The sequence below is a fragment of the Leucoraja erinacea genome, chromosome 11 (assembly GCF_028641065.1).
Source record: "Leucoraja erinacea ecotype New England chromosome 11, Leri_hhj_1, whole genome shotgun sequence".
Lineage (NCBI taxonomy): Eukaryota > Metazoa > Chordata > Chondrichthyes > Rajiformes > Rajidae > Leucoraja > Leucoraja erinaceus.
This window is the reverse complement of record NC_073387.1, coordinates 47406861-47426360: the sequence shown is the minus strand read 5'-3', so window position 1 is coordinate 47426360 and position 19500 is coordinate 47406861. Positions and strand designations below refer to the sequence as shown.

At 37.8% G+C, this 19500-nt stretch overlaps 1 protein-coding gene across 1 annotated transcript in view; it reads right to left on the bottom strand.

The window, feature by feature from the left end:
* The window catches only part of LOC129701769 (rho GTPase-activating protein 26-like), a 140573-nt gene that overhangs the window by 31661 nt on the left and 89412 nt on the right, over positions 1–19500 (bottom strand). Inside the window, 5 exon segments of the mRNA XM_055643194.1 lie at positions 3710–3860; positions 11553–11694; positions 14422–14581; positions 16012–16117; positions 19229–19287. Of these exon segments, the coding sequence (XP_055499169.1) occupies positions 3710–3860; positions 11553–11694; positions 14422–14581; positions 16012–16117; positions 19229–19287 (618 nt within the window).

Below are 19500 nucleotides of genomic sequence, written 5' to 3'. Positions count from 1 at the left end.
ATTCAGGCTGGGTGACTTCATTCCACTCACCTTCTGTTCAAAATTAGCATAGAATGCATTGAGCTCATTTGGAAGGGATGCATAAGGGATGCATTTAAGTATAAGGAGTAAGCCATTTAGGACGGAGACGAGGAAACACTTTTGCTCACAGAGAGTGGTGAGTGTGGAATTCTCTGCCTCAGAGGGCGGTGGAGGCAGGTTCTCTGGATGCTTTCAAGAGAGAGCTAGATAGGGCTCTTAAAAATAGCCGTGTCAGGGGATATGGGGAGAAGGCAGGAACGGGGTACTGATTGGGGATAATCAGCCATGATCACATTGAATGGCAGTGCTGGCTCAAAGGGCCAAATGGCCTACTCCTGCACCTATTGTCTATTGTCGTTGTTATCAACGATTCTGCCTGACATTTGCTCTGTAGCTAAGCCTTGCCACAATGGATGGGTGTCTGTGTGGTTACTCTCTACCTTGGTCTGGAACTGTCTCTTGGTAACCTTGACAGCTTTGCGCAGGTCGTAGCTAGATTTCCTGTGAAAGATCCTGTGGGGATCTATCAATTTGAACTTCAATAGTGGATGTATCTCACGGTTCATCCATGGTTTCTGGTTGGGGAAGACAAATTGATTCCTTTGGCATGCTGTCCGCTACACATTTACTGATGAAATCTGTGACAGCAGTGGCCTACTCGTTTTGGCTAGCCGCTGATTGCTTGAATGTAGACCAGTCATGTAGGAGCTCCTGTTTCCTCAGACCAGCACTGTACAGCTTTCTGTACTGGATCCTCATACTTCAGTTTCTGCTTGTGAATAGGACCACAGCCTGATGGACCGATTTTCCAAAATGAGCATTGGGACCTCTGGCGAGACAGTGGACTTGTTGATAGTTTTTGGTAGCACATTCTTAGGGTACTTTGTTTCAAGACTATTGGTAGCCATTTTGCACAGTTAATGTCTTTCTTGTAGTACTAATACACAAATGACGGATGTAAGAATGTAAAAAAGTAGAAATAATGGGGAGGTATCAATCTGTTGGGCTAACCCGTAATGTATTACTGGTTCATACAGATTAAATAATATGGATACGTCAATGGCTCAGAGTTGCAGGACACGGTAAATTTGTTCCTCTTCCCTTTCTCCAACACAAGCAGACTGCACAGGATTAATGTTACTTTATGAAACAGCTGTAAATTAATAAGCAGTTTTCATTCTCCTCCTTGCCAAAAGGGTAACATTCGAATTTGAAAGATGTTTTGTACGTGCAACACTATGCAAGGAACCTGTAACATGCATCACTCTCTTTTCACCTTTTTCTGAATCGAGCTGCCAAAGTTGCATAGCCTGACCACAGAGCCCTGGGAAGAACAAACAACCAATTTATAAACTAGTAGGAATAAATGTAAACAGGTCGGGCTTATGGTCCATCACTAGTTTGCATCAGATCGTGCAAATACCAGATGGTTTTATTTACCGGCAAGTTTCCAGAGGAGTGCTACTGGGTGATAATGCCTAAAAATAACATTTGGAATTTGTTCTTTTTATAACATATAGAAATATTTTCCCAACCCCGTATTCAAATTTCATCTGTGAATACAGATGAAGGTGATAAATAGTAAGAGAAAATCTTCACTACAATCATTTGGTGTTCTTCAGCAGCTAATACAAATGTGAAGAACTGAAACAGAAATTAGCACAAATTAAGTAAATGAGGTGCAAATTTGTCATAGGTAGTAATGCAAAATAGACAATCGTAGTGAATCATTGTTGGATGGACCTCAAGTCCGTAATAATAAAGTTTATTGGATGCATTGCCCGATATTCATTTCTTTGACTTCAAATAGATCTAAATATTGGTTGATTTACAAAGCTATACTTCCCACATTGCATAAGCAACTAAGCTAAGCATCAAGTCAATAAGTATATTATCCCTTGTTACATTTATCAAAGTATTTTAAACTGGGCAAAACAAAAAATGAACCACAAAAAAATAAAAATAAAATTGGTGCACCAAGTTTCAACAGGAAATCAGTTGCAACCTAAACAAGTTAGACAAACATACCCAAGGGCGAGATACCAAAGAAATGCAGCAGATATTGTTTTCACTGGCCAAGGAATCATTATTCTTGAATGCTTCTGGTGTAAATGGGAAAACTATTCTTATTAATCTACTTTTGTCTCAAGTTCCAAGACATATTATGATTGCCCTGGCATTGCATTGTCGGGCATGATATTGTCAGGCATAATTTCAACACTTTTGACAGGGAAAAACAGCAAATATCGCATTAAAACTCTTTACATTTGACAAATATGAAGACTCCAATATGTGACATTGGTTGGGCAAATACAAATTAAAAAACTCCCAAAGGGTGCATGCTTATTGTCTGGGATAAATGCAGAGTGGATCACAAAGCAACCACTGATGTTTTAGATCAGAAATTGCAAGATCTGAGGCATCATAATCAATTAATGGGAGGTGTTACTCGTGTGCTAGCTAGAGACTTTCATTAAATGCTATCAGTTATTCCAAGATATACTAAAGCAGATAAATTGAAAGCCTACATTAAAGCATCATATCACATTGAAAACCAATATGCAAACACATTTAATAGGTGATCCATCTGTAAGGGAGTTTGCTTTCACTTTATTCAAATTAGGAAATGAGGAAATTAAACACACTCAACATAAATGCTTTTGACTAAACCCTGGGTCGAATTGTTACATAATTTCATGATCTGATGTAAACTGTTTTCCCAAACGTCACTCAATGCTATTTGAATTACCTATGGTTGTGTAAAGAAGCGATTTTAGCACCCAAAAAAAATGATGCTGTGCAGGCCATAAATACCCTCATTTGATGCTTCCCAGTCTGCACAATATAAACCTATTGACAAGTGGCAGACATTGATGAGGCTGTTCATATTTCTGTAGAATTTTTAACCACTTACCATCTGTTGTGCCATCACATAAATCTTAAAGTAAAAGAAGGAACTACAATAATACTACTCGAAATTTCAATCGCCAATCCCATGCAATGGCATAAGATTATGAGTTCAGACATTACAATAATAACTGGTAATACTATTGGAGAAAATGTCCTCATTTCTTGGATACCAATTATCCCAACATCTACCTTTTCAATTCAAGTGACGAGCATTCTGACACAACTTAGATTTGCTATGAGCCTTAACAAGGCATAAGGACAATCTCTAAAAGTTTAGACTTTGGACCTTTTTCCGCAAACAGTTATATGTTGGTTGCTCCAGAGTTAGGATAATGTTTACACCAAATTCAAAAGAAAGAAGTATAGCATATTCTGAACCACTTCAACAGTGAGATCAAGTACATTGACACATTATCTATAGGTATATACCTAAAGAGAACTATATCAAATCAATTTATGTATACTTATTTAATTGCAGTGTTAATGTTTTTATTGGTAACTTTAGTTAAACTACATAATTTTAAACCTGCGATTATATATACAAGTTTGATTTTGCAATGAATGTTATAAAAGCTGATTGTATGGAAATTAAGGCAAATACTGCAAGCAAAATAATCTGAACAATGCCGGGTCCAGCAGCTAGCTATTAACAAAAATGACATGACCAGTAAAATATGTGCAGTAAACTATTTACTTTTAACCAAAAAAAACATGATTGTTCTCTCAATCAATAGATATTACTACATACAAAGGGAAATATGACATCTGCAGTACTTACAAAGAATTTGGTCGATCTAGTTGCATTGTGCACACTTCAGCGTCACCAGATCCAAGACTATGTACACTTTGTCGATTGGTTTTAAGAGTGGCATTCACAGTTGGAACAAACACCGACACATTACTGGAAATTGCAATGCTGTTCTGCTTTTCTGTTAAGATAAATATACCTTTGTTTAAATATGACACATTTCTCAAATACCAGAGGTTGCATAGTCTTTAATTACTATTTTTGAACAGCTCATCTGCCAAATTAAATCAAACTATTTTCATTTTGATTTCAATATTAAACATTTAAATCACCCAACTCTACTCTTACAATGCCCAATGTATTCAGCGTACAGATAGTGCACTTTAATGATTTATTTTACTATTTGAACATTCAAAATGGCTTCAAAAAATAGAATCATATCAGCACAACTGCCTTTTAGCGAGCAAATCAGATGTACTCTGCAAGAAGATATGGAGACAGTAAAAGGTGGTTCTTATTTCAAATCCAGATTTAAGAGATTATTGCCACTCCAAACACCATATATCTACTTTGCTACATTTATGTTCCTTATACTACTACTAAGTAGCTGCATATTAAAATTCTAAAATCGGTAATTAATTAGAGGCTCAAGACAAGATTTCACATGTTCTCCACATAAATTATGACCATAGTGTAATATAGGAGTCAAAAAAAATTCAGGTGTAGTTGAAAAGGGAAAATAAATATTTGACCATGTGATTGTCTCTTCTCTTTTGTAGCAGCCAGTTTAAAACAAATGAGTGGCAGATGCCTAAAGAAACTGTGTACAAGCTGCCATTTTGCTGTGGAAATACCTCCAAACAATTAACATTTTGCACCAATAGAACTGATGTCTGCTTCCTTTTTAATTCTGGCATTCACTGTAACTTCAGATTTAATATCGAGGCAAAGTTCAACTCATATCAAGGCAAGTTGATTGTCATAGGTATAAGTAAAGTGAGGTGCAAGTACAAAGAAAATCTAGCTTACGGCAGTATTACAGGCACATAGACTACATACAAAAACAGATTTGTAAAAGATAAATTACACAAAATCTTAAAAATAAAGGAAACTGTAGAAAAGAGAAACTTGACCTATGACATAGACTCACAGACATTGGCAACTCAAGGAGTGGCAAGCTCCAGATTTTGCAGCTGAATGGAAGAGCACAAAAACACTGATGATAGGATTAAAGTTGAATGTGGCATTACTTCCTTTGCTGTTGAAGAGTCACACAACATGCAGACAATTCCATCAAAGTCAAATTCCAGTGAGGGCAGGGCTTTCACAAAGTGCAAAGTACACCAAAGTCTATGTGGTTAACCATTTGTTTTTCTCTTAAACAAAAACAGAAAATGCTAGAAATGTTCAGTAGGTCAGACAGCATCTGTAGAGCAAAATGTGATTTAAGATTTCGGTGTTTTTTTTTTCAAAACTGGAAAAATTAGAATATTTTAAGGTGCGAAGTAGAGGTTGGAGAGAAAGGAAAAGTCTGTAATGTGGTGGAGACCAAAATTGTCTGATGAGAGTAGTTAGACATTAACAAAACAAATGAACATGTTGAGATGGAACCCACAGCAGTTGTTTGAAATCTGAAACAACTGAGAAAGGTACAAAAATACCCATCAAATCAGGCAGAATGAGTGGAGAGTAAAAACTGAGCTAATGTTATATCAGAACCTTACATCACGACTGGTTATCAGAAACTGCTGAATTCAATCCTAAGTCCTGAGGGCAGCAAAATGTCAAGACAGAGGACGAGGTGCTGTTTCTCAGTCTCACCTTTACTGACATTATTCCAGATTTATTTTAATTACAGTGGTGAGTCAAACATAAACTTTGTCAAATTTAACAAGTTTTTTTAAAATGGTGATTTTTATCCAAAAGGTAAATTATTAATTCTGAAACACATTACGTGAAATAGACTCGATGCACATTTAAAAAATAGGCTCAGTGACTGAACAGAAGTAATTTTTACTTCAAATACCCCAAAGACCCAATTATACCTAATTATTATTTTTTATTTTACAGTGAGAACAGTATGGAAAACAACAAAATTCACATTGTTAGTGATTGTTTACAAAGTTTCCTCTAGAAAGTCTGCAGCAATACACTCTTTGGAGGAACAGGGCCACGATGCTTCAGTTTCAGCAACTGCAAAATATTGTTGACACTACCACAAAATAGCACAATTCTACACTCCAAGGAAAACAAATGCAGCCTCTCCAATCTCTACTTGTAACTAAAGCTCTCCATTCCAGGCAACGTCTTGGTGAATCTCCTCTGCACTCTTTCTAATACTAACTTAAAGTAATCCAAAGCTGACTTGCAGTATATCTGCTAAGACTAAATGTAACAACAAAGGATAATCCAGAATTCTATAATGAGCAAGGTCTTTCAGAATCAACTGAGATCTAAACAGGAGAGCTCAGACTCGAAAGCTCATGAAACCGTGGGAACTAACAATTGGCCTGATTCAAGTTCTGGCAGATTATCTATCATTCAGTTCAATCTACATTTCAAGAAAAGAGTAATCTCCCAAATAGAATGTTTTAAGTTCTACCTCAGTTGCACAAATGAAGATACGCCACTGAACGGATGAAATCGAGCTACACAGGAAATCCTTTTAGAGTTAGACACAAAAAGGGCTTTAATATCTACCAGCTCCATTACAAATAGATTAGTGACACCTGTGAAATATTGTAAAGTAATACTTTTCTGAAGATATTTTTTCAGATTTAAGTTTGAGGCTTTTGCTGCAGTGATGAAGTAGAACAGGATAAAAGAGGGCAGATTTTAGACAACTGAGTCAACTCTTATATGGCAACGGTCAAACAAGTGATATCATTAACCATTTACCTACGTACCCTGAACATTTATTACATGCAAAATGATGCAGTAATGACTAAACAGGTTGAGATTGCATAACTATGTACCAAGTGCAGGCAAGTGGGACTATTGTAGCTGGGACATTGTTGGCCGGTGTGGGCGAGTTGGGCTGAAGGGCCTGTTTCCACACTGTATCACTCTATGACTCTATGACTATCACAAAATCTGCAAACCCTTCATGGACAAGTAATGCAACAGCAAAAAATATTAAGGAACAAGTTGATCAGGATGGAGTTTGTTCAACAGAAATTAATTAGTTTGGTTGTTACTGTTTAGACGCAATCCCCAAATGCAAAATCTAGCAGATCAAAGTTAAACCTTTAAAATTATTTAATAATGGTATCGTAAAACGTCAATAATCTGCTATTTGGCCATTTAGAAATCCCAACAGTGTTTAGTGTCTAGCCCATTAGTTAATGTTTGTCATGCTGCCTTCTGACTTGGCAGGGGTCCCGTTTGTCTGCTCCCTCTCAACTCTCTGTGGCCTCTAGAGCCCTGGTTGTCCCACTCCCCTAACTGGGAAGCTCATTATACTTCGTAACACATTAAAAAAAAAATGTGGTTATTAATATGAATAACGCCTAACTGTCCAGCAAATTTGCTGATCTGGAACCCAAGTCCCTGCACTTAAAAAAAATATTTTTAACTAAGTATATTAATAATTTCATCTCACAATGGTGTTTTACTGCAATTTGAGGTAATACACAGTGAGCCAATAGTCATTATGAAACTGTTGACATTTACAGACAAAAAGCAAAGCAAAGCTGTTGGTTTCAAGTGTAAGAATTCGATTAAAGATTAAATGAATATCATCTTTATAGTAGTGAAAGGTAGTTAAGGGAGGCTTTTGTGCAATATTGAAAATAATGGCAATAACAGGCCATTAAAACTAGGGTACAATAACAAAGTAAATTAAAATTCTATTAACACCATAAAGAAAATCTTTATATAAAGGGCTGCTAGTTGTTTGAGAATTAAACAGCAATCATAATGCATTTAATGACTATACTGGGCGATTTGAGAACCAGCATGCAAGAACAGGGAGGACCAAGCCATCGTTCACAGGCCAAGTTAAATTACAGCGTCTCTTAGTTTGGCTCACAGGATAATCCACAGGGTTTGGTTATTTTACAGCATGTAAGGCTTATAGCATTGTTCTCAGCAGAGTTCCTCCATCATTTCCTATCTGTGCAGAAGACAGGTCATGCAGGTAACTGAGGGATGAATGATTAAACCTTGGACTAGTGGGGCAGAGACTTGAAGAAAGAGATGAGAAAGGAGGTCCCTGGAGGTGAAGGTGAATTTTAATGGGGTCTGTAGGAACAGGAGCGACAAAGCTCCTCTTGATTGGAAAGTTATTAGACAGTGATATTTGAAAACAAGCAAATATTGGCACGTACAGGTGAATATAGAAGCAAAAAACTAATGCTTGATTCCGAAAATTGTAAGATTGGTTTATTTCCAAACAATAAATCTGAAATCATATGCATGCCCCAGAGATTTCTGTCCTTGTTTTCTTAGGGATTGGCAATTACAAATCCAATTAAATATGAAATGTACTCTTGGCTTTCATAAGGTATTGTAAACACTCAGAATATATTAAAGAAGTTAGCATCCAATTCCCAAGCACTTGATAAATGAATAAATAGAATATGAAAAAGTTAGGGTACCTGGTTCCATTTGAACAAAGATGTGCAATTTTATATTTTACAATCTATTTAAAAAATATAAAATTAATTGGACTTTTATTTCAAACACTTTAAGAAAAGCTGGTACTGAACCTGAAGCTGGTGATGATGGGATTCGAGTACATAATGTGGATTGTCAGTGGATCTCTCATGGTATACTGTTTTATTGGAAGTGCCGTCTTTCAAATGTGATGCTAAATTGATGCTCTCTCTTACTCTGTGAATACATGCTTAGCATGTTCTGACAAAGCGTCTTTAACCTAAAATGCTAAATCCTGCATTCTCTGATTTTATTTCAGATTTCAAGTACCTGCAAGTTTTTTTTTGTTTTCGTTAACAAATAATTCCAAGTCACAAAGAAATCAATTGGCCATGAAATGTTTTAGAAATCCTAAAAATGTGAAACCTATTTTACATAATGGAACTCATAAGTTACAAGAATTCAGAAAGGGGAAGTCGGCAGACCATGTGCCAGATTTCATTGGTGGGTCAGCGGTGGAGAGTTAGCAGATTAAAATTCCTTGAATTTTGAAGCTAGAAGCTTGAAGTTCCACACCACCTGGTTCAGGAACAACTTTTTTTAAATTTCAAAATAGACTTTATTCAAGTAATAAATATATACAATACAGGAACCGTGCAAAAAATTCATTCGACATTCTCGGAGGCTATACAAACATTAAATACTGTTTACACACATTACCCAAATTTCACAAATTTCTCCCCCACCCGAGCCACTCATGTGGCCCACTGGCGTGGAATCCCTTCCCTTATTTTGAGGGGAGTCTCCACCACACCATGCCCCCCATGTCCAGCAGCTGAAGGACCCTAGACTATGGTCCTTCCCCAGAGCCTTGGCGTTGGTTGCACCAAGCTTCAGTGCATCCCTCAGCATGTACTCCTGCAGTCTGCAGCGGGCCAGAAGACAACGAAACATCTCGCTCCGCTGGGAGGTCAACAAAGCTCAGGCAGATGAAAGAGCGTCTTTCACCGAGTTGATGACCTTCCAGCAGCACTCGGTGTCAGTCTCTGAATACGTCCCTGGGAACAGTCCGTAAATCACAGAGTCCTCTGGGACAGAGCTGCTCGGAATAAATCATGACAGGGACCCTTGCAAACCTCTCCAGACTTTCTTTGCAAATCCACACTCTGCAAAGAGGTGAGCAACCATCTCTGCTCCATAGCAGCAGTCCAGAGGGCAGCGTGCGCTGGTAGTGAGGTTCCGACGGTGCAGGATGGATCTGACTGGGAGGGCTCCCTTCACCGCCAGCCAAGCCAGGTCTTGGTGCTTGTTGGTGAGTTCTGGCGATGAGGCATTTCGCCAGACAAACTGGGCAGTCTGCTCTGGGTACCACGCCACAGGATCCATGGAGTCATTTCCCTGCAGTGCCTGCAGGACGTTCCGTGCTGACCACTGCCTGATCGACTTGTGGTCAAAGGTGTTGGTCCTCATAACCTTTTCACGAACGACAGATGATGCAGCAATGTCCAGCTGACTGGCACATTGCGTGGCATCTGTGCCAGGCCCACCCATCGCAACACCGGAACAACTACTTCCCTACAACTAACAAGTTCTTGAACTGACCAACACATCCCTACCTCAGCAAAAGAACACTAAGGACCACCTTTTACAGTAGGGTGGGACATGTTTTCTAATTGTGTTTTGAACCTTTTACTGTATTCCAAAATTTGTGGTATTTATGCATAATTTATGTATGTTTCCATGTTTTTCGATGCTGCAACAAGCAAAATGTTCATTATAACCTGTACCTCATGGTGACGTTTCGGGTCAAGGCACTTCTCCATCAGATTGAAGAAGGGTCTCGACCCGAAACATCACCCATCCCTTCTCTCCAGAGATGCTGCCTGTCCCGCTGAGCTATTCCAACGTTTTGTATACACCTTCGATTTAAACTAGCATCTGCTGACCAGCATGAAATATATTTAATATAATTCCTATATATTAAATGCCATGATTCTTTTCCACAATGTATTCTAATACTACTTTCAGTGGCTACCCATCACTAACACTATAAAACATATCTTTCATACACATCGGACCGACTCATTCCTTCTCTCCAGAGATGCTGCCTGACCCGCTGAGTTACTCCAGCATTTTGTGTCTACCTTTCACCTACTCATTTGATTTACACCAGCCATGGCAGGTATACAAGGCACAGCAACACCCCCTTAACTTGAATAGGATTGCCAATCTTTATTTAAAAGTTGAATTTTGGTTAAGCTTTTCCATTCCTGTAATTCATTGAATTTTAAGGTTTTTAATTGATATAAAGAAGCAATATACTTTTAAGTGTTTTTAGTGAAGTCAATTTAAACTATTTTTAAATGTCTCTGTTTACCAGTTTTACATTTGCAACAAAACATTTGGGCCATTTTTCAATTTATTCTTTAGTTTAGTTTATTGTCGTGTGTATAGGAGAGGTTTTTTATTGTGTGCTATCTAGTCAGCAGAAAGACTATACATGATTACTATCAAGCCACCCACAGTGTACAGATACACACAAATACCTGGCTACGGAAAAGGTCAAAGAAAGTAACCAACTCCTTAGCTTGAATCTTTTTAGAAGAGTACATTTTAATCAAGATCTTTTGTGGACAGATAATGTGAAAAATCCACTGGTGCTGTGTGAATAAAATGTCTACACAAACATTTCAAAGACTGATGTGTATTTTGGCTGTATATGCAGAAAATATCATGGAGGAAAATGGTAATAGGCAGAACTTGAAAGAAGCTGAATGCTAACATTTACCAACAGCAATATTCAAATATTTGCGGTCAGCATCCCATGTAACCTTCAAGCACTTTCCTGCAATTCATTATAATTTGCTAAACATAGACATCGACAAAGCAGTTGTTTAATTACAGTTGAACAAAAATGAAATGTAACTGTGGTCAAAATTATTTTCTAACCACACAAAACGTGCTTTGATGAAAGAGGGCATTATCTAGCACAGTTGTACCATATATTTCTGATTCCTTGCCTGCAATATTGCAGATATTCATGCAGAATATTTGGGGGATTTTTTCATTGTATAAATATCAGTTTGTCCTAAGTGCTGGATGTAAACTGAGAGAAGTAATGAAAATCAAAGTGCAAATTTAAGAAAAAAATTGATTTTATAAATGTGAAAGCATACATCTATTGTAAATTGATATATTTAGATTATGTTGAAGAAACTAAGATAAAATAAATTGGGAACTATTATCACAGCACTTACAATAGATTCCATTAACTTACCATTTTCATTTGATATTGTCTGAAACACCATTAAAGGTCTCTGGCTGCACAAGGCAGTTTTAGTCTCTGTACCCTTTTTCTGTGCAGAATTTAGTAATGGATTTGGTTGAACTGTTGCAGTGTCTGGTATCATTTGGAAAATCTATGAATGAAATAAATCTTTACATGCATTCAAAATTTCAATGCAGGCAATAATCAAACTACTATCCTCTTTAAAGATTTACCAACAAACAATGTTCTCCCCTCCCTCGTTGAAACAAGACTCTACAGCTGTTTGGCACATTAACTTTCTGGAATGAGCTTTTGTGCGTTTGCAAATGCCAACTTTGTATTCCAAACCAGAACACTTTTCAGTCAAGGCAATACAGTCATCATTCAATATGACCATCATTGTTAATTGTGCATTTCCAATTGGATTAACTGGAGAGTATTCAGGGATAAAAATCCTGTCAGATTCCTACGACTCTAACCAAAGGTCACCAAAACCTTCTCCAGAGTTTTAAAGACAGCATGTTAGTGTATTGATATCACTGGATATGTGTTCAGGCTGCAGCTGTTTCAGCTGCATACAATCTATCATATTTACTACACATTACACTTTTTGTAATGAAATGGTAGCATTTGTGCTTCAGCTTTCAATATTTTTTTAACACAGTTAAAAGCATATAAATTTGGATATAATTTCTGAAGATAGACAATAACTGATCATACTAACAGCAGTGTAAACAATATTGCAGTTCTAGAGTTGCAGATAGCACAAAAACAGGCCCTTTGCCCACCATGTCTCTGCCGAACATATTGACCATGTATACTAATTCCATTTACCTTCTAAGCCTTGCCTATTAAGCCAAACCATGTAAGAGATGACATATTTGGTGATAATATCAAGGAAACAAACAGTTTGCAAAAAAACTTAATATGTATGGTACTGTCTAGATATATTTTAAATTTAGCATTTCTTCAGATGATAAACATGATACATGTTTTGCACCTCAAACTGATGTAAGATAACTTCCATAAAGGCCAAACAGAACAATGGATTGTGAAAGTAAATAGTTTTGTGGTCAAATGGTTAGCAATTCACCAAAGTTAATCAAACAGTGCCTTGAATTTCCAAAGCACCCTTAATGCATCCTGAACAAGCACCTAAATAGTGCAGATGAAGTAAACAAAATTACACTGGATTTTGCATTGAAATTCAATTGCTACTAAGATCAAGACCGGCCATTGCATATTTTCACATTGAAAAATTCTGCAATTACTTCTGCAAGCCCCCAAAACTGGACTAGGGCGATGAGTTAACTTTCAAGACTGTGGGACTCTTGGACTTATATCAGCAGTACAATCTATGTGCTTAGGTGGGAGATACAGGAACAGATTGAGCATAGGAGATGAAAAGTTTGAGGGGCACTTGAATGGGGTGGGGAAAAAATCAGGTCAGCTTTTGAGGAAGAGAGAAATCAGAGATCATCCCAGATATTTTGACGGGTGAGAGGTACTGTTGAACCCGGAGAGGTTGGTATATTCTGGTTTGCAATGTTACACTACATGTGGAGACGGGGGCGGGCGGGGGGGGGTGGTAGGGGTGGGAGGGGAGGGAGGGGTGGGAGGGGAGGGAGGGGGGGGGAGGGGGGGGAGGGGGAGGAGGGGGGGGTGTGTTCAAAAGCAACAGCAAAGGTAATTGGGAACGCATGGCTAGGATTGGGGAGGGAGTGAAACATTGCATAGGAATAACACATCATGTTCCTTCCTGAATAACATCATCACCTGTATCCCTGATGAAGAAATGGCTTCAGGGTTGTAAAAGGCGACTCATAACAGGAAATGCCTCATTAAATGTCATGGTTGTTGTGATTTGATCAGGAAATGGTTGTAAACACAATTTACTCAAGCTTAAATGAGTTTTCAACCACATAGCACTGAAATAGAAATGATTTGAGGGTTGACAAGGGATAGCGCAAGGTAAATTGGAAATGTTTTAGAGCACACAAGAGAACAGTGACGTCTAGGTTATTTTTGTATATATCCTTGAGGGCGACAGGATAAGATAAAGCAGTTCATTTTAAAAATGGGAATTTTATTAAAAAGATAGTGGACATACTCTGCTTGTATTTTGTGGACCACATGTTAAAAAGATACAGAAGATATAATTTCTATAATGGTTCCAGGGAAAGAAGAATTAAAATTCAATATAGAGTGTCAACTGATATGGTAGTTGGTACCCAAAGAAGGCTTTAAAAAAAGGATTTGAAACGGATGTTTAAAATTATGAATTATAATTGTAAAATTACAAAAAATTAAATGCAGTATTTGAAGAATTCACAGCTGAGTGGGCATAGGTTTAAAATAAATAGCTCCACAAACGGAGGTAAGGGGTGGCATGGTGGCGCAGCGGTAGAGTTGCTGCCTTACAGCGCCAGAGACCTGGGTTTGATCCTGACTACCAGTGCCTCTGTATGGAGTTTGTAAGTTCTCCCTGTGACTTGCATGCGTTTTCTCCGGGTGCTCCGGTTTCCTCCTACACTCCAAAGAAGTACAGGTTTGTAGGCTAATTGGCATGGTAAAATTGTAAATTGTCCAACAATGTGTGTTGGGTAGTGTTAGTGTGCCGTGATCGCTGGTCAACGCGGACTCAGTGGGCCGAAGGGCCTCTTTCCACTCTGTATCTCTAAACTAAACTAATAACCATCTTCAAAAGGGAGTTGCATAAATACCTGGATATAAATGACAGTGCCATAGAGAAAGAACTGGGCACGGTGTCTATTGGCTTATCCATCAAGATTGAATGAGCCAAAAACTCTTTTCACTTTTTTATTTTAAGATTCTTTGGATGCCAGAAAACACAGGAGAATTTATTTTAAAGGCTTACCTTTTCATAGTTTTCTATTAACATTTCAACAACTATATTCTGAAACTTGATATCCATGATTGCAGCCACTGTCTCCTCCTGTGGTCTAAATAACGTTGGTCCAAACACCACACCTAGATTTGCCATGGTCATCAGATTTTGTTTGTGGTTACTGGACACGCTAAGTGACAAGAAAGAATTAACTTGCTGATGAAAAAGTTTTTCTGGATTACTGCCTTTACTCCAAACCAAGAAATAAATATCAGCTCATCTTCCACATTCACATATTTAAAAAATAATTTTAAGAATATGGCCATATCACTCGCATCAACTTCATGGCGTAGGTTATTAATTCTGGCCATTTTACATAAAGCTAGCGAGATCTATATAATTACAGACAAGTCAAAATAACTACGGCTTAAAGGATGTTACAAGAAACAGTAATAGCTATTCACTGGGTTTCTCAATGTAATTCAACCATGGTGCATGTTTCTATTGATAACGATGCTGCTGTAAAAAGTTAAATTGGTGTCATTAAAAAAAGGAATAGGCTGCATGATGTCAATAAAGAATATCATGATCAATGAAAAATTCTCCAACAACTGGAAATTATATCACAGTGAAATATTTAAAATGTCGATAGTTATTGTTTACAGTAGATATCTTTCCAAAATCAAGTCAGGAGTGAAGGGGTAAAATATGGATAGATCTGCTTATCCAAAATGCTAATTGAATATAATGAGATTGATGAATTAGGGAACACTGGATTCATTACAAAGGCTAAATTGATTATAGTGTGATCTCGTTTGGGATTACAGAACCACTTAAAAGTTACTTTGCAAATTGACAATCAGAAAAAAACTGCCTGGAGAAGATAACCGGTTTTATATTAACCTCTCCGCAGCACTCGTACACTATTCCCTCTCAAGAACATGGCCGCTAGCTTCATCGGAAAGCCAATATTACAATGACAATACTATCTAAGACCAACACATTTATCAACTAAAAGACATCTGATTTAAGATGCTTAACTAAATTTTTGTTCCAGATTATTTTACCTTTCACAATCATGCCAAAAAGTACATATTACAGGCAATTGTACCAAAGTCAAGGAATTTTGATAATGTACTTCAGCCATGAAGTCTGAAGAAGGGTCTTGACCTGAAGCATCGCCTATTCCTTCGATCCATAGATGCTGCCTCACCCGCTGAGTTTCTCCAGCATTTTTGTCTACCTTCATCCATGACCCAACTTTCAAACTATTAATTGATTAATAATTATACAAGGTATTTTTACTATCTTCAAAATGATTGAGTGAAACACAGACTTTAAAGGACATAAAATTATCAGCTTATACCCAATTACAACATTTACGACCATTATCAAAACTGCTTTCAACCAGCCTACACAAATTACACAGCCTGAGGTTTGAAGAAATAGCCTGGTAGTTAAAACTACACAGTAAATGTGTTACAATTACTATGATATTATCACCTTTGGTACTCATATATTATCACCTTTGGCACACCTATATATAAAGAAAATATAATTTGTTAAAACTTAATAGACAGAAGCCTATCAAACAAATCAAATCAGTAAACATCATCTTACTTTGCTAAATGTTTTATTGTTATTTCCAGCATTGTCTTGTTCTTCTCTGGTAGTCGATGTACGTATTTATGTATCTCAGAGAGTCTTGATTCCGGATTCTCCATCTCTGGCGAGAATCAAAACAAAACAATTACAATATTTGTGATTTACCTGCAGTAGTTTTTGTGTTCACAACTATCAAACAACAGGTGGCCCATTAGTTTGCATTTGTTTAATAAATCTAGCTTAGTAGTGACAAGTAACATCAGCACCCAGGTCTCTGGTGTTGTGAGGCAGAAGCTCTACAATCTGCACCACTGTGCTGCCCTTAATGAATTGTGATGAATGTGATGCAGAGAAAATCATTTATTCAATGTAATTCCAACAGCCCCAGGGTTGGATCGGATAACGTCACGTAACAAAGAAAAATTGCACATGTTCAAGTCGCCTGAGGTAGGGTTGAGTTTTAATTCATATTCAAACAGACCTCTCCAGATAATATCTAGAAATACTTCTAGGAAACAAACTGTGCCATGATTCATTGAATGTAGTCTTCTACTCATTATATTACATGAAGATGGTACTCAATGATGATCATGGGTTTATTAGTTCTGTTAATGTAGAGGCTATGTCAATGGAGCAAGTATGTACGTATCACTAGAAAGGGTATCTGTGCATAACTTACTCCTAAGTTATGATTTAGGTAGAGTTGATTTCATGACTGATCACGTTTTAGCCGATAAGGAATGGACTTTGGAAAACTTACACAATATTTCTAAAGTTTTCTTGCCTCTGAAGCAGCATAAAAAAAAGGTATAACTTTCTTGAGACTTTGCACATTGCTCTCTCAATCATCATCATCTTTTCAGGCAATCATACGAGGTCAAGGATGAGTCATCTCCTTTGTAGTTCTGTAGGCTGAGGCGCCATTACAGGTGAGGTGGTAGGTGCATGATGGGCAGGTAGGTTTGTAGTTTGAGAAGTGGTCTGTGTACTTATGGAATTCCTTGTGCAGTTGTCAAATAGACTCAAGGATCTCAATGCAATTCTGAATGGTCCAGTGACAATTCAGCGAGAACGAGTTGGAGATTCCCAGTAATCTGTGGGGATGTTACAATTTTTCACCAATGTTTTTAGCACATTGAATTATTTCCTCTGTCCACATGTTAATATCTTGCCATGATGGATCTCAGAGGAATCCATTGGTTTATGCTGGTAAACCACATGGGCTGCCCACTGGAACCAACAATGTGTAATTAGGAGCTTGTTGCTGGGGAAAGGTCACTAACATTAGTGCACTGGATTTTGGAGGACTTTACAAAGACAATGCTGCTCGTCTTTCTTGTGCGTGTGGAAAATGGTCCCCGACTCAGCAGTATGGTGAAGTTCAGGGATTACTACAGTTTTGTGCTAGATTTCAAATCTTGGCCTTCAAACACTCTTTGTATCAGATGGCAAAATGCAATATTCATGAACAGGAGGTGATGGGGGATTGCGTCACCAAAGTGCCTTCACTGAGAGATAACTTTCTAAATATTGGAACTGGTTTAGGGTTTCCACAATCTCATGTGGATCTTTATTTTGGAATGCAGTATTGTATAGCAAGGACAGGTCAATAAAGGGCCTTTGTTTTGCAGATATTAAGAGTAAGGTACCTTCCCTCATATACTTCAGTCACGAGGTTGATAATGATTTGGAGCTTGGCCTCTGATTATGTGCATGCACAAGAAGCATCTGCCCTAAATAGCTCGATATTGAAGTTGGATAACCTTGATCTGGAGAAGAGATGACATTGACTAAACAAGTTTGCAATTGTCCTTCAGATTAACTTCACTCCAGTGACAATTTGTTGATGGTCATATGCAGCACAGCAGCCAGAAAGATTGAGCAATTACGTGGCCTTACCCGATACAGGTCTGCACTGAGATGGGGTCTGTTATGGCGCTTTAGTTTCCATGCCTTTATTTAGTAGATGCAATATGGTGGCAAATCAAGGCAGGCAACCAAACATTGACAAGAAAATCAATCCTGAAAGCCTAAAGAGTCCAATATAGGTAGTTCTTTTCAGACACTGTCTCACTGCTGGAGCATGTAGATAGGAATCAATAGGAGCTGCAGATTATCCGCTGTTCCTGTACTCTGCTGATGTCCACCAAAGTTAGCATCTATGAAGGCACTCTTTTCACTACCAAAAAGCACTTGGAACGGTTGAGAAGAATGACCACGAGATCCAGGAGCTCAAGGAACTTGATCTTCACTGCATGTCAATTCACGAGACATCATTGGAAGTAGCATCAGCCACTTCACTTGGACTTGGCTTTGAATTCACAAAAGCTTTTGACTCAGTCATTACGGAGGGAGTGTGGAGCATTCTTCTTAAATTTGGGTCAGATAATAATTTTTCACTGACTTTATCTGGTCAGTGTAAAAATTATAAAGCTTGGGGGAATCCCAGGTTCACTCTTCACTATGTACCATATCTCATAGTCACCTTGGGCAGGAGGGAAGAATAGTGGATAAGAAAATAAAATTCCACTAATGATGTGAATCACATGCAGGCAGAGACTAACTTGGCATCATGTTCAGCACAGACATTGTAGATTAAAAGGCATGTTCCTGTGCTGTACTGTTCTAAATTCTATGCAATCCCAATCATTACATAACATCCCCTGCTGGTCTTATCAGTAAGTGAACGTTCGGCCAAAAAAACCTGAGCGATGTGCAAGAATGCCGTCTCTTGCCTTAAAATTCATGTGCATCCTAGAGTGCAATAGTATGACGTAGAGGTGATGAGACAACTGTTACATCCTACTACATCAAGTTCAGTAGTGGCATGGTCAGGCAGTGGACGTCTGTCAGAATACTGGGGTCTTTGTGATGATCATGGCATGTTGCGGGGGTGAGGATGAAGAACAACATGGGGTGATGGATTTAACAAATGGAGTGAAGAAAAGTATGGATTCGTGCAAGTTCTCATACTGATATCTTGCACTGGCATGCCCAGTGAAAAGTACCCTCGATCTATATTCTGCAACACTACTCCAAGATAAGTGTGGCACATGCTTCACTCAAAATAAAACAGATTTTCAATTGCTGCTGACAAAAAAAGGATCATGACATCAAGCTACACGTGTCTGTTGGAAACGGCAGACCTAACAGCTCAAATAAATGTCATATTCCACTTTCTTTATAACTCCTCACCGATCTTGAAACATGAGAATAAAGGTTCTTCACTTACTCGCTGCTTTGATAAAACCATGTTGCAACTGGAATGTCATCAATGGAGCTGGAAGCACTCTGAAATGAAATTAAATAGTCACAGCATTAATCTTAATAATTCCCAACTGATTCATTCATAACAAGTGCTGCATCATGAGGTTTGTGTTATAAAATGAGTCCACCAGAAGCTCGAACAAATAATCCAGTAAATTTCAGACCCCACCATTAAATCAAATTTGTTCAAAAACACTAATTAAAATGAAAAATAGCTCATAGTAAAATAAAAACCCA